Genomic DNA, 24,701 nt, shown 5'->3' on the forward strand with positions numbered 1-24,701 from the left:
TCACATCCACCGATATATTAAGATTCGTGCACAAGAATGACGCATCGGATCTTTCCTCCCCCATATTATTTCTCTCCAGTTCCTTTTCTTCAATCACTTCCAATCTAACTTGTGCTCTAGACTTCTCTCTTACCCCCGAAATCTCTGGTGAAAGATCGGCGCTTACGTTCTGCTATTCGAAGTACTGGCCTTTCCTTCGAGTTTACCCCGCGGACTCTTACTCTGTTGCGTGATTGATTAACCTTTTTCCATTTTTATCGGTTAATTAATCAAATTTTGTGATTGTTTTTTCTGCAGGTGAATTCAAAGTTGAGAGCGCGTTTTCGTCGTTTGTGGTTTATTAAATATGGTGCGCCTCGAAACAAATTCCGATTTTTAAGAATTTTTTATTTGGCTTTGTGTTGAAGTTAATCTGAGAAAAATTTTGTTCTTTATTGTGCTGGAAAATCGAATTTCTTGTTTGCTCTGAGAATTTTCTTTTTGAGATCTCCATGTGTTTTTTTGCCTATATTGAGTACTGACCGACCTTACTGGAAAATATTATTTCCTAGGATCATGATTGTCGTACATTTGCTGCTTCGTTTTATACTGCTAGTGCTAATGAGGTTAAGAGTTTTAAGTGTGACAATAGTTCGGGTGGTCTGTTGTTGGTTTTCTTCATCTTTTGGGTTGATTGTGTCAATTGATGAGGTGTATTCATCAATGTGTTCGCTGGGAAGTACAAAATGCTTGTGGCTGGTTCAAGACTAAAATATTATTGAGCTAATAATCAAGATTTCAGTGGATTATATGATTTTTTTTGGTCGATATGGGTTCTATGCAGAGGTAATTATTAGTTCTAAGATTTTTAAGATGCATACAGTTCTTTGATCATGGGTCTCTTGGAGGGGAAGAAGAGATTCAAGAGTTATTGAGCATGTGATAGGTTAATAAAATATAAGCCCTTGCTAAACTCACAGTAATAATGGATTATTAGCCATGAGACTGCATTGTCAAAGTAGTTTTGGGCTCTTGAATGGCGTTCTGGATATTTTATGCATCAAGAGCATCATTTTTAAATGCCAACGAGGATGTATATTTGCGAATTTTTTTAACACTCTTTATTTTGTGTTATTGCTGTTATGAGAGCCTTCACTAGGTGTGTTCACATATATATTTTTTGCTTTCTTGTTTCAGTTTTTTAATGGATATGGATACCATGGAATGTCATTTGAGCAAACATATCGGTGCTATCCCGCGTCTTTCATCGACAAGGTTTGACGGCTTCTCCAACTTTTAATTAATTTTTACTTTAATTTTGCAATGATTCTCACAGATGTAACTTATAGTTGAGTTAACACTACCAACTCTTTTTTAACCCCATGGATACCCTTTGAAGATATTTTCACGGTTACGTATCCTTTTCCTGGAACTCATAGTTTGGGTTTTTTTTTCTTTCATACAATGCTTGTGATATTTTATTTGTACATATGATCAATCTACTCTAACCATTGGTATTTACTTGAAACTTTTACAGAATTTGATACTGTAATCAATTTTGATCTAATTCTGAATTTTCCCATCTTAATTCTGATTTTTCTTATCTCTTAATTCGCAGGCACAGATAGAAAATGGCGACAAAGGTAATCAGTTTAATAAACTATAACTGTAGGCAGAATAGTATGTTTCCTTGACCCATGATATCTCATTCCACCTTTTTTTTGTTTCAGTAATCATGCCTCCTTCGGCTCTAGATCGCCTTGGTTAGTTTCACATCTTTTTTTCTAGTGACATTATATCGTTTATAAACCTTTTCCTTGGGCTTGGACAGTTACTGATTTCGAGCCTTGATCTAACTTGACTTCATCTTACAGCATCACTTCAAATTGATTACCCTATGTTGTTTGAGCTTGGAAACGCTGCAACTGAACGAGTTTCTCATTGTGGAGTTCTGGAGTTCATTGCAGAAGAAGGCATGATATATATGCCTTACTGGGTATGTGCAATCTGTGTGCACGTTATATTATGACTTTTAGTACTTTGGGACACGATTTGATGTTTTGTGATCGTGCAGATGATGGAGAACCTGTTGTTGCAAGAAGGAGATATTGTACGGGTAAAAAATGTAACTCTTCCAAAGGGTACATATGTCAAATTGCAACCTCACACAAAGGATTTCTTGGATATATCAAATCCAAAAGCTATGTGAGTGTTGGACATAAAATTAACTTGCTCTATCCGTGATTCTCATACATGTGTTTGGTGTTGTCTAGCTTCTCTTTTGGTTTTCCTAGAAAAACGACATTTTTGAAAATTTCCTGTTTTTTTGGTTATCTTAGTTTAATCTTTATTTTTAAAATTCTCTCTTGCAGCTTGGAGACGACATTAAGGAATTTTTCTTGTTTGACCACTGGGGATAGTATCATGGTGGCTTATAACAATAAAAAGTATTACATAGATATAATCGAGTCGAAGCCTTCTAATGCCATAACTATTATCGAAACCGATTGTGAAGTGGACTTTGCTCCTCCTCTCGATTACAAGGAGCCGGAAAAACCTGCACTGTCAATTCCAACAAGCAAAAGAACAGAAGGTACGATGTTTTTCAGTGTTCCTCATTTTCTTATATTCATCATCTTATCATTACTTTAGTACGTTGGCAATTAATTATCTTACAATCAAGAGGTTACTGCTCACTGTAGGTTCCCCTTTTAGAAAATAAGTTGCCGCAAACCTCATCTATTCAGTTAACATGGATACATTTCTCTTCTTAATTCTCCTTTCAAGGAAGTCGAGATTTCTTCTTGGACGAATCCTTCCTATGCTAGTCATCAACTAACCATTATCTTGGCCATTTTGTGCCTTTTCTGTTCATTTGTTCAGGCCAGGAGCCTGCAGCTGAGACTGAACCGAACTTCAATCCATTTACTGGTACTGCGAGAAGACTGGATGGAAAACCCCTGAAAACCCAGCCTCCACCAGCCTCTTCATCTGCACCCACTTTCAAGAACCTGAATGCCTCCAATGATGGTGGACAAGCTTCTGCATCCAGTTCCAGTTCACAGAGCACCAGTCGCCAGTCTCAGGGCAAGCTTGTTTTTGGTTCAAATGCAAACCGCACCAGTGAATCATCAAAGGTAACCTTTTTCCTGCCAAAAAAAATCAGATTCCATGCTCAAGATCCCACAAAGATATGTTCCCTCACAAAAAAAAATGTCAAGTTGTTCATACTTTTCCGATTATAAGATATCAGATGGTTAAAAGGATGTTCTGGATCTGATATCCGTTGACCTTTATCACAGGACACTTCAAAAGACACCAAACAAGAGCCTCCAAAGAAAGAAGACCCCAAATTCCAGGCCTTCACTGGGAAGAAATACTCTTTGAAGGGTTGAATGTATATTAAATCCAAATTGTTTTCCGTCACTCCTTGGATACATGAACGATGTACGTAAGCATGCTTCATTTTACGTGTGGTAATATGGATCTTGATTCAATATTAAATCAAAATCAAGTTATAAATTATAAAACATTGAATTTCATTTATCATTGTTTCTTATTTTAAAATATTGTTGTTGTTTTTGTGAAGTGGGTGTAAATTATTATTATTGTTATTATCAACAAAGAGTTTATACTTTGTTGTGGGGTGATGAAATTTGATGAACCCGCGTTCTGTCGATTTATTATCTGTTGTAAGTGATACTCAATTCCAGTATGGCTTAAATGTCTCTCATTTAAAAACTAAATCACTTGCCGGATAATTTGACCAGGGTTAAAGTATACGTTTTAAAAAGATTTTTTTGTAGGCACAAGAAAATTCGAGAAAACAATTATTTCATGAAAAATAAATAAAGATTAAAAGCCTTATAATTATGCGTTTGATATTTGAGATTATTGCCGTCGGAAGTGTAAGTAATATTTTTCCATCGGAAATTTAACTATTTATATAGATGTTTAATCATAGTAACCACCTCTGTTTTTATTTATCATGCTTCTTTTTTGTACACGAGCACACGCACTCTATTTCATATCTCATCATACATCAGTGCTGATTAAGTTTATCAATTTGTTTAAAAAGTAAAAATAATGAACAAAAATAGCTATGAATCAACGATGAATAGGGCATCCTTTTTTCCTTTAATTCATAAATTCGTCATAAAGCGGCCATGTTTTTGGTAGTGAAATATGCTTATTAGTAGCTGTAGCCTTTCACAAACATTCCTGTCTTGGCTTCCTCTGATTCTCCCTCGGTGGTGTACTTGCCGAGTTGAGCCAACGAGTTAGCCTTGGCCCTGAGCAGCAAAGCTTCCTGAGCCGCCTTCACGTTCTCCGGGCGGCCTCCCCAAGTCTTCAGGCATGTGTTTTGAAGAGCTCTTGCGTAGGAGAACGACACGTGCCACGGGTTCGGGGCTTGGTTCATGGCATTCAAGTTCAAGGTTGCTTCCACCTCAGATTGCCCACCAGACAAGAACTGCTCATCAAAAGAGTAAAACCTGGTCTCAAATTTAAAGTCGACTCATTAACACACTCATGTATATGAAGCAAAACTGGAAATACTTGCCATGATTCCAGGAACGGCCGGGGGGATTCGCTTGCGGAGGAGGCCGAGTGTGTATGCGGCAACCTTTTCGGGTGTCGCCTTTTCCTTGCATTCTGCACCAGGAGTGACCATGCTTGGTTTGAGGAGAATACCCTCAAACAATACATTGTTTTCGGCTAAGTAGAAAAACACCTCAGCCCACACCTTCAAAGCTACCTCATAAGTCCTGTCAATCCCATGCTCGCCATCTAGCAAGATCTCTGGCTCCACAATTGGGACCAATCCAGCCTCCTGAATCATCATGAAAAAACACCTTCAGTTCCACCAAATCGTGTGGACTGGAGTTGATCAAACAGTTGGATGTTTAAGTTTTGAAATCTCGAGTCATGCTCATCACCCTAAACTCCCATAGCATGATATCATACAGTTAAAATGGGAAGGGGCTATATGTACCTGAGAAATGGCGGCATAGCGGGCTAGGCCCCAGGCTGCCTCTTTCACTGCCAGGGCAGATGGACCATTGGGAATGCTCACCACAGTACGCCTGAGCAAGGTCCGAATCGAGAAATTTGGTTAGAATCAAGGACATTAAGCTTTACTTAAGGTCTACCGGTATCATTTACACATATTTAGTTTGAGAGGTGACCAAAGTACGAATAAGTATCCTTACCATTTGGCGAAACGAGCACCTTGTTGGTAGTAAGCAGCGGAGCGAGAGGCGAGGCCATCAAGACCTTGGCACCATGACTCGTCATTTGAACCAGCAAGTGGAACCAAACCCTGCAAAGTTCGAATCCCATTAATTATATAAGCATTCAAGAATCATTAAAATCTCTGACCCACATCGCAGCATAGTCACAGCAACGAAGAATTCTTAGATCCATCCTGCTAACAGCAAACTAAGAAATGGAAACGGGTGGTTATTGATTACCTTATCGACTTTAATGCCAGGGACAATATTCTGCTCAACAAGAACATCCACTATTTTCTTGCCATCAATGGTGGATTGGTAGAGAGTCTCCTCGAATAAGATTGCACCAGAGATGTACTGGCCGAGTCCAGGGGCAGCCACGAGAAGGGTGCGATAAGCCTGACGGTTCGCCTCGGTGTTATCGAGCCCAATGGATGCTAGACGCTTCCCACAAGTCGCGTTTGATTCATCTATGGCAAGAATACCACGCCCTGGTGATGCAACAGTTTTCTACACCCAAGACACATTTACAAAAAAATGGTCAGTCTCTCAATTAGCTAAACACTCGCCTCTCCAATAAACTTACCACCAAATAACCAACAAAACGCAGTTTTATATAACATTATGCAAGAACTGAACCAAGCCAACTGATGAAACTAGCCATATACCGCAGTCTTGACGAGCTCATCGGCATAGGAGGATGCACGGACGGTGAGCGGTGATGGTGCCGCCTTGGGGTGGAAGCGGATGGTGGCAGCGGAGGTGGATGGGTGGCGGAGAAGGGAGTGGCCTTTAACGAACTCAGACTTGTCAAGAACAGGAGATGACTTGAGGAATGAGGCTGAGGCTGAGGCCATTGGTATCAATAATTTTCTTTCTCCTCCCTTTTTGTGGTCGAGAAATTTGATGATATGAACTGAAATTATTGAAGCAAAAACCAAGAATTGATCAAAAATCTTATCCCCCCACTAACACTCTCTTTGCCACACATAAAACCATCCTCATGCATGGCTCAATTTATAACTGTGTATGCTGTGTTGTGACAAAAGATGTCACATTTGCGGCTGTCATGATTGGGCCAATCGTGGGTTGACAAGTGGATGTGATGATTTGGTTGCACAAGTTGCTAAAATAGATTGAACCATACACAATACTCCACTCATACAGTCTTGTCTAATATTATTTGCTTCAACTTTATTCATTTGTCTACACATATTCATTTATTCAATATTTATATTTGTGTTCTATTACTTTTAGTAACGGAAAAAATTTAGTTCATCAGAAGCAACTTAATTTTGGATGTTTAGAAATTGTGAATGAAATTTAGAAGCTGGGTAATATCATTTTTTTCATGGATGGAAATCAAAGGTAGGACATCAATTTTTGTCCTATCCCGAAATCCCATTTGTGCATAATTTATTCCAGTTTGTGATTTTGGAAGAAAAAAATATTTTGAGTTTTAAATTTTTCTGTCAAATCTTACGAATAAAGCTCCGATTTCAAACGAAAAAGATCATAACAAGCCCTCACAACATTCAAGAAACTTGCGATTGCGAAAATTTCATGCTGATATTTAAATGTGTGTCTGTACGCATAAAAATATTGGCAAACAAATGAGAATCACTAACTGGAAAAACCTTGATATTTTCAAGACTTCACGTTCTTCCAAAAATGGAGCTGTTTAACTGAAAAAATCTATTGGGTATGTAAATGTGAGGCTGTGGTCATTTCTGATTTATGTTCTGTTTGTTAGTTTTGATTGGGTGTTAACGGTCATGGTTTAATCCCGGAATTGATGCGAGAGCGACACAGCGTGCACCATACCAAAAGACGGATTGTGTGCCAGGTTAGCTTTAATCATGGGAGCTCATTAACTTTTAAGGACGGGGCAAGATTTGTGCTAAAATATCAGGTATAAAAGTTCTGCTGTCACTGAATTTCCCATAATATTTCAAGAGATTTTCGAAATAAATTACTAGTATTAGGTTGCTTGCAGTGTGGAATTCTCCCTTACTAACCAGAAGGAACAAGAATATCAAATAGTGCATTGTCTAGGACTTTCAATGCCAAGAAACATCAGAACGCATTTTGTCATGAGCAGCAAAGTCAAGTTGGATTCAGACAGTTTTCAATGTTGCTTCTGTAAGAGATTTAGCATGCAGTGTAACAATTTGCGATATTTGGTTAGTCAATAATCATCCTTTGCAACATGTTCCGGAGGAAGCATTTTTCCATACAGAGCAAATTCTACAGAATGGAAACCCCATGATAGACAATTACTTCGTTTAGTCACCAACACAACGGCTAAAATATGTGAAGCATCTAAGGGTATGCATAAAATCTTTCAGCACCGATGAAGATAAAATCCAGTTCATTTTAAAAACTTGATCAAGTATCTGATTCGTGAGTGGGTGTATCACCACTTTAAACATGTATATGAAAATTAACACATGGAAAATTCTCCATTATGGAATCAATATCCAAGAACACGTGAAATTGTAAGTGATTAGAGTCACAATATCTCTGAACACACAACAAACTTCTCAATGTAAAAAAACAGTGTTTTCGAGGTAAAAACCATGCCAAAGATTGAAATTTCAACATATGCCAAATCTCAAAGTTTCCTGATTAGAATTCAATTAAAGTCTTTCTCATAACTCATCACAATCCTAAAAAATGGGGGTTTTTAATATACATAAAAAACAGAGCTTTTTTGGCCAAGTTTTTAAGCAAATGAATGATGTGATATCAATCTTCTTCACTTTCATCACTACTATATGACACCAAACCACTACTACTAGATACAAGCCTAGACTCATCATTATCACCGTCCTGATTTCTCGCGGTATCTTTTGTATCAGTATTACATGATCTTACCACAGTCGAAGCTTCTTCTGCATCCGCAAAGTCTGTTTTTGCTTTCTTCGTTTGTGGGTTCACTTTAATTATCATTCCCAGCGGACGAGCTGCTGTATTCCTCCTTCCTAGAACTGATTTCTTTTCCTGGACCTCGGAAACTGACGGTGCCTCCTTTAGCTCATGTACAGCAGCAGCTTGTGCTGCTACGGCTGCCTGAAAGTTCTCCAGCTGCAGCTTTTCTTCATCTGCAAGCTGTCGCTCATATTCTTTTTTCGACATTTCCAGGTTATCGAGAAACTCAGTCTCTTCTTCATCCAAAGCTTTAGGTGGCCTGTGCTTGAATCGTTCGTTGAATTCAGCATCCTTCTTATCCTTGTTTTCCTGCAAAATCTCGTAAAGAGACCTGTCTCTCTGCGCAGTACCATCTTCCACTCGAACACCCCGAGTTCTCCGAGTTTCTTCCAACTGCTCTTCCGAGACGAAATTCATCAACCTCATCGGCATCTCATCATCCGCCATTCCCGAAAATGCTTTCTGATAGTTGAAAATAGAGACTTTTTTTTTTTCAATTTGTAGTTTATACAATTTAAAATTTCAGCAACGTTAGTGAAAGCACACATTGAAAATTTGAAAGCGATAAATTAACAACTCAGTAAAAAGGATAATTGGAGAATCAAGGAAGAAACCATACCTCGTGGGGATCTTCAAAATTAGGGTTTTACGGAATTCATACCCGAACTTTGTGTATTAATTTTCAAAATGAAAATGTGAATAACAATTTCCGTTGCCGGGACTTGAACCCGGGTCTTTCGGGTGAGAGCCGAATATCCTAACCAACTAGACTACAACGGATTTTAAGTGCCGACGACTTATTACTTTTTAATTAAAGTATAGTTTCACACAATTCCCTATTTCATATATAATTTTACAAAAGATTCCCAATGATTAAAATTTTGTAGTCCAAAATAGTCGCAACCTGTATGAGAAGTGAGAACTAATTCCAACCATTGTGTAACACATGCCTTATTGCCTTCATTATTTTATATATACTACTTTCTTTAAAAACTAAAAAGATAGAAGTGCAATAAGTATCCGCAACATGAAATATTATTATAATTAATAAACAGAAAGTATCAAATTATTTCGATCAATATCTTCATGCATCCAAGTAAAAAAACAAACTGAGTCTATTATAGATCGGTCAAAATAAGAAAACCAAGATATGTAAAATTCATTAGACGTACAAATAGTCCAAAAACGACACCAAACTGTAGAAGTCCAACCAACAAATTACCAAGAGTGTAACATCAATCTCAACTCGATACAAAACAAAGAAAACTCTGCATAATTGGCCTTAACACATAAGCCACAAACTTCTTCCTCTAGCACCTTCTGGGATATCTGTCCATGAACCTACCAGACGAGCACTCAAAGGCCAAGTGCCCTCTTCCTCCACAGTAGTGACATATAGCCATGGAAATGCAATCCCGACTCATAAGCCCCACTTGCTGGTAAGTCCTACACACAATGTCACGAAAGGGATATAGCAATCAACTAGCAAACAAAAAGCAATTATTCAATCCCTCTCATTGAACTTTCCATTATGTATTTTCATATAAATTACTTCGGATTTGGGTTAATTACTGAGATTTGAGAGGATAGACCAAAAGGAATAAGATATTCTTTGTATTTAAAAAATCAGGTGTGAAGTAGATTGGATCAAGACCCGAGACACGCAGAAAGCAGCCAGGCACAGCATAAGATGTGATTTCCCTTTGTATTGATCACTCACTTCCATATCCCCCTAGGCCTCTTCGATTCAACATACACAAAAATGAAAATAATAGTTATGAACAAGATGAATGGATCCAAGACCAAATAACCTGATGCCCCTCCTCGACTCCCGCCTATACGGTGCATCACGATTAGAATAGCGTTGAGTACAAAGCTTATGATCCATTGGACTCCTACTTCTGCTCTTGCTACGGCTCCTGCTGTCTAAGCTCATTTTCCTAAATATCAACAATGAACTTCTATGCGCAATAATATCATCACCAACACCACAGTTGATGCCTCCTCCCTACCCTGTCCACCACAACCACACTAACAATCAGTCTTAGAAAACTTCACTCGTCCTTCATTTCGTAGACACCAGATTCCAACACTGTTACTGCAATTTTCAACAAACAATACCACCGCACATTATGCATGGAAAAAAGAAATTAGCTCCTGTCAAATTCTTGAACTCAAAAACACATTAAGTGTTTGATCATATATTCCAATTTAGATTTTACTAACCAGTTTTGCTAAAGAAAGGGATATATCGCACCCAAATCTACTTTGTGTTAGATAAGTGATGAGTAACAAATGATAAAACCAAAAATAATTAACAAGTGAGTGGAACATTAAGTTAATTGACATATGTGCCTAAGGAAGAATAAATTACTCAATATAAATAAATATATAAAATAAAATTGCTACCTTTTATAATTAATAAAAATGAGTTACCCAATTATTCATTTTTATTTGATATTTTATATAATCATTAAATTAGTGATATCCTATTTACGTGTTTAATAAACAACCGTGTAATATTGCATATATATAAATATTATAAAATTACTATAAAAGCAACACGGTCGATGTGTTTTTTTTTTTAAAAAAAAAAAGAAAATATAAAGTGTATGATTTATTTATTTTTTTTCATCTCGGTTTGGATGGGTTGTAAAGTCACCCTTAATAAATACCACCACATTCCCATATGGTGAAATTTTTTGAAATTCAACTAAACAAGAGAAAATTTTATATAGAAAAGGGATTAGATTTAAGATTCTTCTGATTAATAATTTCATGCAAAATTATACGAGGCGCGATGGCCCCAACCTACACCTAGCTATCAGCACCCTTCATGGCTAATAATGCAGCTCCATAGGCAGCTTCTGTTTGAAGCGCCTTTCGCACCGGCAAACCAAGCACCCTCTCTCGTATGGCTATCCACTTCTTGTTTCTCGACCCGCCGCCTGCAGTAAACACTTCTTCAACTGGGGTTGCTCCTAGTTCCTTCAGTAAGCTGTAACCCTTGGCCTAAATTAAATGCAAGGCGATTATTTGGTGGAGTTCTCTTCCATAATTAATTAAGGACAAGGCGGCCAACTGAAAAGACAAAATGAAAACGGTGGCTTGATCATCACCTCAATTCGGGCGATGGACTCAAGAATGCCATGCAAGTACTCGACATCACTTGCCGGGCGAGGATGCAATCTGATATGATAATTTGATACAGAATATCATTTTTGAGGTAAATGACTGATACTAATTATTGTAGAACACACGAGATATGATAAACGTAGAAACATGGACGATATTCTTCTGCATTGAAACTACGACATTTGCAAAACCACTAGCGAGAAAAGAATAATATTGTTGATGCCTGCAAGGATGAATAAAAGCAAGTTCTTACCTGGGTTCCATTTCAGGGTCTGCTACTGGAAATCTTTCCCCAATATCTAGGAGAGGGTAATAGTCAAGAGGAGAGACTTCAGAAGAATCTATCTGCTCACTCAGTTTCTGCAGCTGTTCATCTGTAAAAATTTGTCGAAGGACAGCACCGCCTGTGTTGGAAGCTCCCCCAACGAGCCATTTATCATCGAGGCGATGACTATACACCCCAAAACGTGCATCTTCTACTCTTTGTGTGCTCAATAATTTTATAGCAAGTGTTGAACCCAAAGATGTGACCTAATCATAAAGAAGCGATGGTTTCCACATGTGGTCGTCGAAAAACATATATCAGAGAGGCGACTCATAGGTATAAAACATTCTTGTGTTCTGATAAATAATCAAAAAGCTGCCCATGTAGCAACTTCGTAGGAAAACGAGGTAGCAAGATTCTCACAGATTGTCCAGGTTGATTAGCTCTCGCTGCAATAAAGGCTGCAATACTATCTGTGGTGCCAGTGCAAATAACACAATCCTTTGGAAAACCTACAGACAAAATAAATGTTTCTACATTAATTTTTGGTCCAAAAGCAGGGGAACTTCTGAGGAAATATCCAAAGGGAAAATTATAGGACAATATCCTATAAAAATAATGTCGCAGGATTTTCAAGTTAAAGCCAAGATATTATAAACATACCAAGATGTGTTCTGACAACCTCTTTCATGGGACCAATGGTGGATCCAGGAGACAGAACAGTAGGTAAAACACGAGAATATGGCTGAGCGAGAAGCCAAGGGGGATATGACTCTGTTTCTGGATCATAACCCACCTGTCGAAATACTTAAAAAATCGTTTGCAGAATTACTAATTTTAATGGTCTGTGGAATAGGTTACAAAATAAGCAGTTGTCCGCTTTACCGGAAAAAATCTGACCTTCAAAGCATTGTTGTAATCAGAAATTCCAAGCCTGCCATGAAGAAGCCACAACAACCAGTCCGCTTGATGCAACAACACAGCCGATTTTTTTGCTGATTTAAAAAAATTCCACCAGTGCACAAGTTTGCACAATGTCGAAGAACCAGAACAAACTGTGTGGTTAACAGGAGCGATCGCCTTCACCAATGGCAAAGCCTCGGGATAACTCTCATTGTAGAGGAGTGGTCTACACAAGGGTTCACCTGTTGTGCTACGTCGATCAAAAAAATTGGGTGAAAAGCTTAAACTAGAGTAGTAACAAAAAAATGTAGAAAAATCATGTGAGTTTTTTGAGAAAATTCAACCTATCAACAATGAGAGTTGTTGCAGAAGTACCATCCACAGAAATGGACGCAACGGCTGCACGAAGACTGACTGGGATATCTTCCAAGAGGGCAAAAAGTGTAGTTCTCCAAGATTTCACCCAATCTACGGCTTCTTCACTCTTTCTAAGACCACACTTACAAGATTATGCATGCATCTTACAAAAGAATCAGACTAACAATTGCAACTAAAATGCCAACAGGAATAGCAATCACAATCTGAAGCTTGAATAGTGCAGAATTGGCACATTAATTACCATATGCAAAGGGTAATCCCTCTTGCCTTCGGCTTGTATGTTTCCATCCTTGTCAATCAGAGAATACCGAGCACCAGATGTCCCGAAGTCCATTCCAAGATAGAGTTTCCCCTCGGCTTTAACATCAACGTCCATAGTGTATTCACTAGCCCTCACACTAGCACTTCTTGATTCTAGTTTATTAAATACGTTACATCCCGACATTTTTGAAGTTAAAGTTCTTGGATAACTATTCCCTGTCACGTGGATTGAAAATAAATTACAATTTACAAATAATTTTATGTCTCCTTTGATCCCTGGTTCTTTGCCAAATTCAATGGAAACTAAAAACACAGTGCAGCAGCTTCTCGAAAAGAATAAGATTTAGCAAGAAGCTTCTACAAAAAAAAACATAATAGAATCGAATACCCTCTAGAATTCAACATGCAATCTAAATACAATTTATATCTGATTGAGAGAAAAATTACTGAATTTCAGAGATTTGGGCAGATGGATAAGCAACGAACATGAAGGATTGTGAAGTGAGGCCACCATTTCTTCCAGCACGCTGTACTGATCAAGAAGATTTTAGCGGCCTTTTATAATGTTGCCTACCTGGTTTGAAGCTTAAAGCGCATGTCAGATGAGCGACTTTTATTTTGACCAAGTAAAGGAATTAGTTGATAGGCCGGATAATTGGGCCTTTAGATCAACCTTGGGCTTTGTACAGGCCTATACAAGCTTTTAGCGTACAAGCGGCTGCTCTTGGGATATTTGGAACTAGAAAAGGTAACATCAAACTAATATTAACAATAAATAAAATGAATATCAATATTTATTATAGTTCATTTCAAATTGAACTAGATCAACTCTAAACTTCTCAAAAAGATCACTTATTTATTAATCAGAACACTCTGATTTTAATATCCAAATTCTCTTCACTAATCATATTCTTTCCAAAGATAATTTTAGATGGGAGAATTTTGTGTTTTGGTGTGCTTTTGAAATGCAAAAAAGGATAGGTATTTATTGGGGAAGTTTAGAGAAAAAAACAAAAATTAAAACATTATTGCTTACATAATCAAACCAACAATTTTTGACTAACTCAAACTATGTGTTATTTCTGTTGTTGAATTCCAAAATGGTTGCTCGATGTACTTTTATCTTCAACGAGCAGAGATGTGTATATATTGTTATATTGATTAGATATCCACGGGTATATGTATACGCTGCGTCAACATGTTTGATGTCCCATAAACTGACTGTATAATGGATATCAGTCTGTGTGACAGATAATGAACATGTAGGTTGTGTTATATATGCACTGGAAAAAAGAAAAAAATTAACTAAGGAAACCACATTTGGTGATGCTAATCATAATTCATGCTCTTCCTTTGTCTTGCAGGGAATCAGACATTGTTTACACTGTATGTAAATAATTGGAACGCAAACATCTTTTGTGCTTTTTCTTTTTGTTTCTCCCTCGAAAAAAGACCGACTCTGCTATACCAGTGCCTTACAAGGGGTTAGGAAAGGGGAGAAATAGATAGAAATAAATTGGGGAAGATGGAAATAAATTGGTTCACTTTTATACGCCTATTTGGATGGATGTAAACGAATCGAGTTAAATCGAAAAAAAATTGATTCATATTCGATATTATCTAATTTGAGGTGTATGTTCGAAATTGTATCAGGTCGAATTCAAAGTTTAATTATTGTGTTCTCTAGTTTGCGAATCGTTCACGAACTTTAATATTTTATTAATATTAGCGCTTTATACCCCTTATGTAATTTTTTGTGAGTTTTTTTTTTAATTTTTAATTTAATGTTTTTTAATAAAAATTCAAAATTTTGGATAAAGATTAAAGAAAATAGTTTAACAATTTTAAAATTTTTTGAAAATGTATATGATAGTGATAAAGAATAAACATGTTTTTCTAAATATTTTTATTAAATAATTTTTTTTTAAAAAAGTGATAATGAATTTTTTATTTACAAATTTATATAAAAAAAGTTGTAATTATTTTTTTTTAGAGGTCGGAAGACCTCCCAGTGGTGCATCATTCTATTTGTTCGATGTACATGATAAATGATGATTGATTTTTAATCATTTATTTATCATGTATTTTGTGTGTATAATTAAAATTATGATAAGTCCGTTCAATATTGTGTTATTATCCTTTTTTGGTAGTTATATAATCATTTAGAGAAGAAATGATAATATTTAATTAATTTAATTTTTTTAATATCTAAAGTTTAAAATAATTATAAATTCAATAAATTTAGTAATAATTAAATATAATTTGACTAATATTATAATTAATCATATTTTAATTATTATTACTTATTATAATTAGTACTAACCATATTTTAATATACAAATTTGTGCTACTATTTTAATTATCATTTGTTATTATCAAATTTTAATTATTTTTTATAATATTAATTGATTTTTTAATTTTTTTAGAAATTGAAATTAGTAAAAATTAATAATTAATATAATATTTAATTTAATTTATAATATTTTGAAATAAATGAATTTTAAATTATTTATTTATTTATTTATTTTAAAAATACATTATTAATTAATATATGGTGAAGAACATTTTAATTTTATAATCACTCTTGTTATTATATATCAAGATATTTAATAATTAATTTTTTTTAAAATGGATACAATTTCATCTGCCTGTCACGCGATTAATTTTCCACTCGGCTGTTCATTTTTCAGACGAAAAGTTCTTCGGTTGAGATTTTTTGATCACAAACCCCTAATTCTAGAATATCGAAGGACGGTGTCCGAGACTGTTGAATATATAGAGGAATTATCAAGAAAATTGACGAGGTTGATTGTCGTTTATCGGAGCCTAAATTTGTATTGAAACCAATAATGGTGAGTGCTGCACCCCTTTCTTTCATTGTGCATTACGCTTGTTATTCAATACATGAGTGTCGCTTAGATGAATGTGTGAATTGTTTTCAGTGTTAATTGATTTGTTTTTTTCTTGATTACTTGATTTTGCTGCTGCTAAGAGTGGCGACTTGATGGTTGCCGATTACCCATTTTCCATGTTGGGTTATCATGATTATTGTGTCAGAATTTTCATCTTTTGGCTTCCAAGTTGTCTGTTTTGTATATTAGCCTAATTGCCTAAGTCGTCTGTTGATCTGTGCTAATGCCAGTTGATAGATCTATGCTGGTTTTCATGTGGTTTTGTAACATTGGGGCGAAGTCAGCAAGATCATGTAGCAATCCTCCCTCGAATTTAAAAAACGGTTCAATTTTTACAAGTAGTTTTTCCAAAAGAAATTTTGACCTTTAAATACCAAATGCATCATCAACCTTATAGTAATATTATGCCTCCTGTATAAATCGAATTCAGTTGAACGTATCACATCAGGTGAAATCTCAGTGAAGGTTTCTGGATTAGAGTTAAATGTGACTATAAGACTGGAGCGAACTAATTCTATTGTGTTTAATTATTTGTTCGCAATTAGGGTCCTGAACAAATGGTATAATTTGAATTAGTATTTCTTCCAATCAAAACCATGTTTTGAAATTTTACCAGAGAAGGCAACCAAAGAGGCCCTAAATTATGAACTTTATATCTTTTGCCATTTTTTCGGACGTTATGATCAAGATGATTAAGCCATGTATTCTTGAAGCAAATTGAGCTGAAATGGATAGTTTTCACCTCTCATAAGTCATATCTCCACTGCAGTTTATAATGATCTCATTCATTGCGAATTGCTACTTATAGTGATTGTTGCTACCTGAGTTATTTGGTGATGATTTTTTTATTACTATTGTTGGGAAATTCAAACCTGAAATTTGCAACAGACTACGCCATTGATTGCAGGACTTGCAATTGCTGCTGCTGCTTATGCTGGTAGATATGGCATTCAGGCCTGGCAGGCATTTAAAGCAAGGCCACCTACGGCTAGAATGCGTAAATTTTATGAAGGTGGTTTCCAGCCTACAATGACTAGGAGGGAGGCGGCTCTAATTCTTGGTGTTAGGTGAGTTCAAACCTTCTTCTTGATGCAACATATGCTAATGGAATCATTAATCTTGCTTTGTTTGATTCCTTTTTCTATTTTTCCTTTTTAGGGGGCAGGTTTCTTAAAATCGCGTATTACTCTTGTAGTTTAAAAATATTAGATTTATAAAATTCTTCTAGTTATTCAAAAAACTGCAAAGTGCAGAAGAATGCATGCAAGTGTGCGAAGTGCAGAAAGACATGAGTTTGACTCATCTTAATCCAAGTGTGGGGCTGGAAATTTGATGTATGATTTGTAAAGATGAGCCAATTCACTCATAATCTGAAATTTGGGCTTAATATTGACCAAACCAACTCAAACAAAGCTCAGAATACAATTGCTGGATCTCTTGTGAAGTTTCAAGATTTTGCTCTACCTCGTATTGTTTCGAAATTTCAAATTGCCACTTATGTAATCTAAAGCTGTTCTGAATGCTGAAAATTTGTTATCTTCTAAAACTGGAATGCTAAGTGTATGTGTTCTCTGCTTGACAAATTGATATTTGGTTATCAGCAAATATGGAAAAACACAATGGCGTTTGAATCTTTTGACCACGGATGCTTGAGTGAGTTTTGGCGTTTTTTGTTTTGCTTCATTGATATGAAACTGCTAAATATTTTTCTGTGAGCATATCCCCGCCCAAATTTTTTGAAACTTGGAAATTATGTGATGTTTATCATCCGTTATTGCATCAAATGATTGACTTTACCTTGATTAGGGAAAACACCCCGCCCGATAAGATAAAGGAAGCACACAGACGAGTGATGGTAGCAAATCATCCTGATGCAGGTGGTAGCCATTACCTTGCTTCCAAAATAAACGAAGCTAAAGACGTATTACTTGGGAAGGCAAAAAACAGTGATTCCGCTTTTTAATTATGCTAGTGATTCGGTGAACTTTTGACAGCTGAAAATGAGCATGAAACACCGCCCAAAACTAAGAAATCTCCTCCTGGATAAACCATTCAAATTTGTTCCTCCTCTACCAAAATAATCATGTAAGCTTTTGGGCCCTTACTCGGTTAATTCCTTAATATGATGTAAATGTACATTATTTGTGGAAAACCATTTCTTTTTTCCCCTGACAACGGTATTGAATGTGCGCCGTTTTCTCTCAGATTAATTAATCTATGTTTGCTATTTTTTTGCAAGTTTGTTGAATCGATCATATTCAAGAGTCGGTCTCATGTGAGACTGTCTCACGGATCCTAATCCGTGAGGTGGGTCAACCCTACTCATATTCACAATAAAAATAACAAATAATACTTTTTCATTGATAACCCAAATAAGATATATGTCTCATAAATACGACCCGTGAGACCATCTTATACAATTTTTTGTATTTAATGAAGAGGGAACTCTTTTTACACGATAAAAGATACGAGATAAGATAGTGGCGATCTAGAAAGACAATGCTAGCATGAGTTAACAACGACAACCACTTATATTTAAAATATATATACATAACAAAGAGCTAAGGTGTTTGTTTGGCTAAACGTGCATGAATAAGATCAGTAGACAAGCTCTTGGGAAGTTCTCTTGTGTTACTAACATCGGTTCCTCGTGATATATATTTTTAACCTGGACTTCTCTTGATTTTTTTAAGATAATATATCGTTGTTGTTAACTCTAGCTCCTCATCTAATATAAGGATTTGAGATTATTAACACCGATTCGTCGTGGTATATACATTTTTAATATAAAGGGCCTTGTGATTCTACAAAAATATTTCAAATTTAATTTGTTGAGAACAATGATGTCATTATTATCAGTGGTGAAACTAAGTGGTGTCTAGTCTGGGCTTCTTTATTACATACATGTGTACTTATGACCCAAAGATTTTTTCAATTTTTTTCTCATGAAAATACCAAGTCGTCCTCGCTTTTATTCCACTATGGGCTTAACCCAAATCTTTTTAATTTTTATTTTTAACCCCAGTTGATTTTAATAGTTGTTCCATAATTGAGCATTGTCTTTATTATGTCAAGGGTTTAGAGGATGTATTGGTTATAAACTTTTAATGACTTTTATGAAATTTAAAAGTCTAGAAGTATTCAAACTAGAGTTTTATATACTCCATGAAAGTTTAGTGGTATTCAATGTAAACTTTTGTAGAATTTTAAAAAGTAATGTGGTATTCAAACTTGACTTTTAAAAACTCTACAAAAGTCTATAGGTATTCAAAATGTCAATAGACTTTTAATAACTCTGTGGAATTCAATTAAGTACAAGAATTATAACCTAAGGTACAACAATAAAATGTCAACAAAAGTCTTTGATTCAACCTAAAGATTTGGATGTACATTTAATTGAGAAATCTACCAAATTCAATACAAACTTTCATTCTTTCCTCATCTATTATTTTTCTTTTTATTTGTACTTTTTAAAAACATAATTAAAATTTAATTGTTTTATTAATTACTATATAACATTTTATTTTTAATTATTTTCTTTAATTTTATTTAATCTATATATTAAATTATTGTATAAACAAATTCATATCGATACTATACCAAAATTTTCGGTATACCAAACCTAAAAAACCTTACATTTTAAAAAAAATATAATTTATTGTTTTAAAATATTATACATTTTAAAATTTTTGTATATTTTTCCGGTATTTCGGTATATACCAAAATTTTCAAATTAGATATCGTTACCGTACCGAAAAATTCGGTATTGTTACCGTACCGTATCAAAATTTTCGGTATACTTAAAATTCGCTAAATTCAATATTTTTTTGTTACGATAATCTCGGTATACCGAAAATTCGGTATTTTTTCCCACCCCTAACAGGGCTTGTATTGGCATGTGCTATATTACACAATTTTCTTTGAAAGAAGTGTCAATTTAATGAATTTCAAATTGAACTAGATAATGAAGCTCAATTGTCTTCACCAGCATAAGTTTATGAAGGTGACGATTTTGATCAGTTATTTAATACTCAAAAACAATAACGAGCAAATGCTAATGCATGGAGGGATATCATAGCCAATGGAACGTAGAATGATGTTGATCAAATTGTCAGTAATGATTAGATTTTTTTTATAAAAGACTTCTCATTATTTTGAGTGTTCTTTTAATAAAATTTTATTATGAACTTAAAAAAATATTATTCATTAATATGTTGAATTGACATAAAGAATTGAAATTTTGATTTCAATAAATTGGATAGTTCATTTGTCGTTTTTCACAAATTAAATTGATTTAACTTTTTAGTAAGTAAAATTCATTTACATTCATAAATAAAAATAATAATTTAAAATTGAAGAGGTTATCTATGTCCAATAATTATTTTTAAAAAATTAATAAAAAAATAAATCACAATTATAAACTACAAAATTCAAATAATTCTATGAAAATTTTTACAAAAGTCTACAAAAATCTTGAAAAAAAATCTACAAGAGTCTATGAAATTTGTTTTACAATTCTATGAGATTCCATAAAAGTCAATAAAAATCCATCAACTCCACAAAAGTCAATCATTTAAAAAAATTCATCAAAAATCTTTGAAAATATAGAATGAATACACCTTCTTTAATCTAAAATTTCCTTACCCCAAGTCATATTAAGTAAATATTCCTGCATGTTCAGCCTGCTGCTCCAACCTCCGAAAATATTAATATGGTTATCCATGTCATAGCATTAATTAAATTTTTTTCACTTGTTAATTTGATAAAATATTATTCATTATAATATCATAAATTTATTATGGATTTTGACCTATTAGTTTTTTTTTTATCAGTGTATTCTTTCGTGTGAAAAATAACATAAAATTTTGATTCGTATTTGGTTTAGCCCACCCAACTACATAATCCTGATTTCTTCCAGGTCAGTATCATAAAATATAAGAATTCAAATATAATTTGTTTGAGAAACATGTCGTCGCTGTCATAAAATATAATAATGCAACGACTTTACAAATAATAAGACAATTTAATAAAAAAATAAATTGAAATAAACTTTTAAGAATGAAACTTATAATAGATACTTCAAACACGTTTTTCTGTTAGCTCTTCGATTGTCTTCCAACATCCAAGTATCCAAACATGGGCGCCGAAACTATCAAACTTCCGGCCGTCAGTTTCTCCCAACTGAGACAAGAAAGCGGAACCCCTACCAGAGAATCGGTTAAAAGCCAGGTGAAGTTCGCCCTGCGAGAATTCGGCTGCTTTGTGGCAACATTCGATCAAATCTTCGAAACTCGGTGATTGGTGGACTGAAGCAGCTTTTTGACCTCCCTTTACAGACTAAACTCGGAAACAGGTCAAATATACGCTATCGCGGATACAGTGGGCAGCATCCGGTGATGCCACTTTAAGAAAGCTTGGGGATTGATGATGCACTCGACCTTGGAAGTGTCGAAGCCTTCACGAATCTTATGTGGCCTGAAGGAAATCCTGATTTCTGGTATGAGCTAATTGTTTTGTCATGAGATTGAGAGCCTTTATATTTAATTGGTTCTTCACGTAGTCACGCTTCAGTTTTCATGCAATTACCTTTTTTTCCTTCTTTAGTTTGCTCTTTTTTAACTCATTTTTTTGGTGGAGTCGTGCCGGTTGTGAGACGGATTTTTTATTTAAGTCATCCATGAAAAAATATTATTTTTTATGTTAAGAGTATTATTTTTTATTGTAAAAATCGATAGCTTTGACCCGTCTCAAATCCATAAACTCGAATTTAAAATATTAATTGATTTTCTTGGCAAGTAATTACTCATACAATTATTGTGAATTTTTAATTTTCATATTCGCCCGAAAGAAATTCGATTTCACTCATCTAATAGTATTCTCCAAAGATTATAATACAAAGATATAATAATTGTTTTGTCTACTAAATTGTTTATTTTGGGTTATGTTCCGCAAAGTATTCAAATTTTTTTTCGGAAAAATGATTTTAAATTTTTTTTGCTCTTAATCTTATTTATCGAAGTATTAACGTGGTACCAAAAAATGCTGACATGTCTGGTTTCACATAAGTAATTAGACCAAAATAGTTGAAAATTAAAATTACGTGCACCAAAACTTAAACTTGACGAGTTAATAGACTAAAACCCAAAATAAAACAATATAGTAATTTCCCAATGCAAACTAGGTCTTGTCATCAACATACGAGATGGTAGCTCTTAACCCGAATATTGGTTAATCATCCCAAGACGAGTACATTTTTTTATTAGTTTCTAAAATTAATATATTCTCTTGATTGTAAGTTTTAGCCTAAGATTTTATCTGCTTCTGTTAAATTTATTTGGTTTCCTTAATTATAAACCATTTTTTACACAAAATATTGTCACGAGTTTTCCTGTTGGCAGCAATAGTATTCTGTCCTTCTCAGAGCAACTATCCCAATTGGATCAAATTGTGCGCAAGATAGTTCTTGAAAGCTTGGGGCTTGAAGCATATACAGACGAGCACATAGGGTCTACAGATTACGTGATCCGATTTCAGAAGTATGACCCCCCCCAAAAAGTCATGAAACCGAGCTTGGATTTGCAGCGCACACGGATAAAAACATGATTACCATATTATATCAAAATGAGGTAAATGGATTGGAGGTGTTGACAAAAGATGGACAATGGATGACTGTGGAACTTTCTCCGGATTCTTTCATCGTCGTTGTCGGAGAAGCTTTTCGTGTAAGTGCACATCAATATCGATTTCAACTACTTTTCATTCCATGTTTGATCGACTGCGGATATAATAAGAACATGAATATATACAAACATAATACGGATATATATAGGATGCAATACATCAAAATTCTTTGTCGTACTTGGACGGATAAAATTGAAGTGAATTTCAACCCAAAATGCAGTCGTTTAGCACGTTAAATTTTGCATGCGATTAAGGGAGATTACTAAAAAGCTAAAATTATTTTTTTTTGTTTGAAAGGCATGGACAAATGGAAGGCTGCATTCTGTTAACCACAGGGTTATGATGAAGGGAAGTCTTGCTCGCTATTCAATAGGACTATTTTCAGTGCCTAAAGAAGGATATATTATCAGAGCCCCCGAAGAAATGGTTGATGAAGAGCATCCTTCGCTGTTCAAACCCTTTGAATATTTCAAGTTTCTTGATTTTTATCTCTCTGGAGAGGGTCAGAGATCGTCGGATGCTCTTAAGCAGTATTGTGGGGCTTGAATTTCGGAAGAAGTCGTGTTTTAAAGATATCGGGTTGTGGCTTCATGTGTGCGTAAGCGTGCTTTAATAATAAATATTATGTGGAAATAATTCCACAGTTGTGAATTATGATTTGAAGTTGTGAACCATGATTATAAGTTTGGTGTTGTTATTTTTAACTTAGTCGTTTGTCTGTAATATAATACATAAATATTATGTAAGACATATACATAATATATTTATATTTTTTTAAAATATTTCGAAGTAAAATTATTTATATATATTTTTATGTTTTGCATGTTGTTGGGGTGAGCTTTTTTGTTCAAAAAGAATGAAAAAAAAAACATGGATTATTGTTAAATATAGAAGTATTGTTTTTTTAGAGAATAAAATTTTAGGTAAGTTAAAAATTATACCGTGATTTTAAGTGGTTATTCTAGGATGCTCGAGTATTATATATATTAATAAATTAGTATCATGTTATCTTATAGTAGGTCTCTTGTAAGATGATCTCGCTGATCTTTATACGTGAAATGGGTCAACCATGTCATATTTACAATAATAATTAATTTTTTTGGCATAAAAATTAATAGTTTTGCATAGATGACACAAATAAGAGATCGTTTTAAAAAAAATTGACTAGTGAAATCGTCTCACAAAATTTTTTGTGATTATTCCTGGAGTAAATTAAAAAATATATCCTTAAAAAAAAGATATTAAAATATGATATGCATTATTAATAATTTCGAGAGGTTATTTTCTGCTCGCTGTGTGTATGTGTTTCTGTTTGGTATTTTCCAAATTAAACAAAAATGTTTACACTCCTTTTTACTGTGTATATATGATCGTTGTGATTTTAGTATTTTATCTCATCAAATTTAGGTTTTAGTCTGTTATCTTTTTATTTTTTATAACTTTGATTATTTGTTAGACGTAATGTTAATGTGACAGCAAATGACACATATATATAATATCACATCGAAACTCTCAATTAAAAAACTAAAACTGTCAGAAACTGAACACGTGACAAAAATTATTTTTGATAATATAGATTACCTAAAGTACAAACATAAAAACCTATATACATTACAAAAAATCGTAATTTTTCAAAACTTTAAAATCAATTCATTTTTAATTTAATTTTGTAATATATTTTTTCAAACATCTCAGTAGAGCCAAATTAATTACCCATTCATTTTTTAAAGCAGAGAATTTTTGTGCCATAAATATGCTAAGTTTGTTTTCAAATATGAAAACACTTATTAATTTTAACTAAAATGCTTAAAGATTTAAAAATGTAAAATTTTCTTCTCAAAAATTGTACCAAAGTTACAAAAATATTTAGCAATTCAGTGAGAAATTTGAAAGTTGGATCTATAGTGTCACGTTCGTTATTAATATCATCATCGCCATCCTTATTTATTTATTTATTTATTATTATTATTATAACTTGGTATATAATTTTTTTTAATTTTTTTTTATGAAATCTTAATTATCATT

The 24,701-nt window shown here is 34.2% G+C and overlaps 5 protein-coding genes, 1 non-coding gene and 1 pseudogene across 8 annotated transcripts; 3 read left to right on the plus strand and 4 right to left on the minus strand.

Annotated features, from left to right (window-relative positions):
* Nucleotides 1-28: 28 nt before the first annotated feature.
* On the plus strand, nt 29-3,521 carry LOC140841844 (uncharacterized). The gene is made up of 10 exons (XM_073209552.1): nt 29-181; nt 298-349; nt 1,177-1,254; nt 1,598-1,622; nt 1,710-1,742; nt 1,854-1,975; nt 2,054-2,184; nt 2,352-2,572; nt 2,863-3,116; nt 3,282-3,521. Exons 2-10 carry the CDS (start codon nt 347-349, stop codon nt 3,372-3,374), a joined length of 960 nt encoding a protein of 319 aa, XP_073065653.1. The 5' UTR covers nt 29-181; nt 298-346; the 3' UTR covers nt 3,375-3,521.
* Nucleotides 3,522-4,086: 565 nt separating this feature from the next.
* Nucleotides 4,087-6,214, minus strand: LOC140841843 (fructose-bisphosphate aldolase 1, chloroplastic-like). Its single transcript, XM_073209551.1, has 6 exons — nt 5,879-6,214; nt 5,451-5,720; nt 5,190-5,299; nt 4,973-5,063; nt 4,541-4,810; nt 4,087-4,450 (listed from the first exon to the last, which is right to left on the minus strand). Exons 1-6 carry the CDS (start codon nt 6,065-6,067, stop codon nt 4,172-4,174), a joined length of 1,209 nt encoding a protein of 402 aa, XP_073065652.1. The 5' UTR covers nt 6,068-6,214; the 3' UTR covers nt 4,087-4,171.
* A 1,599-nt stretch (nt 6,215-7,813) lies between these two features.
* LOC140840606 (uncharacterized) lies at nt 7,814-8,911 on the minus strand. 2 transcript variants are annotated; one of them, XM_073207788.1, is made up of 2 exons: nt 8,761-8,911; nt 7,814-8,603 (listed from the first exon to the last, which is right to left on the minus strand). In XM_073207788.1, the coding sequence occupies exon 2, from the start codon at nt 8,586-8,588 to the stop codon at nt 7,959-7,961; it is 630 nt and encodes a 209-aa protein (XP_073063889.1). In that variant the 5' UTR covers nt 8,589-8,603; nt 8,761-8,911; the 3' UTR covers nt 7,814-7,958. The 2 variants fall into 2 exon arrangements, with proteins under 2 accessions (XP_073063889.1, XP_073063890.1); XM_073207789.1 differs by having other exon boundaries at nt 7,814-8,623; nt 8,761-8,901.
* On the minus strand, nt 8,849-8,921 carry TRNAE-CUC (transfer RNA glutamic acid (anticodon CUC)). The gene has a single exon. It is a non-coding gene; the product is annotated as a tRNA-Glu (tRNA).
* Nucleotides 8,922-10,898: 1,977 nt separating this feature from the next.
* On the minus strand, nt 10,899-13,679 carry LOC140841845 (D-ribulose kinase-like). 2 transcript variants are annotated; one of them, XM_073209553.1, is made up of 9 exons: nt 13,531-13,679; nt 13,064-13,299; nt 12,789-12,928; nt 12,442-12,694; nt 12,205-12,337; nt 11,965-12,053; nt 11,530-11,807; nt 11,261-11,330; nt 10,899-11,153 (listed from the first exon to the last, which is right to left on the minus strand). In XM_073209553.1, the coding sequence occupies exons 1-9, from the start codon at nt 13,595-13,597 to the stop codon at nt 10,959-10,961; spliced, it is 1,461 nt and encodes a 486-aa protein (XP_073065654.1). In that variant the 5' UTR covers nt 13,598-13,679; the 3' UTR covers nt 10,899-10,958. The 2 variants fall into 2 exon arrangements, with proteins under 2 accessions (XP_073065654.1, XP_073065655.1); XM_073209554.1 differs by having other exon boundaries at nt 13,570-13,667.
* A 2,042-nt stretch (nt 13,680-15,721) lies between these two features.
* On the plus strand, nt 15,722-18,199 carry LOC140840607 (mitochondrial import inner membrane translocase subunit TIM14-1-like). Its single transcript, XM_073207790.1, has 3 exons — nt 15,722-15,935; nt 16,884-17,062; nt 17,802-18,199. The coding sequence occupies exons 1-3, from the start codon at nt 15,933-15,935 to the stop codon at nt 17,956-17,958; spliced, it is 339 nt and encodes a 112-aa protein (XP_073063891.1). The 5' UTR covers nt 15,722-15,932; the 3' UTR covers nt 17,959-18,199.
* A 2,885-nt stretch (nt 18,200-21,084) lies between these two features.
* Nucleotides 21,085-23,450, plus strand: LOC140840608 (probable 2-oxoglutarate-dependent dioxygenase AOP1.2; annotated as a pseudogene).
* Nucleotides 23,451-24,701: the final 1,251 nt, after the last annotated feature.

Source organism: Primulina eburnea, chromosome 9 (assembly GCF_022965805.1).
Source record: "Primulina eburnea isolate SZY01 chromosome 9, ASM2296580v1, whole genome shotgun sequence".
Taxonomy (NCBI): Eukaryota; Viridiplantae; Streptophyta; class Magnoliopsida; order Lamiales; family Gesneriaceae; genus Primulina; species Primulina eburnea.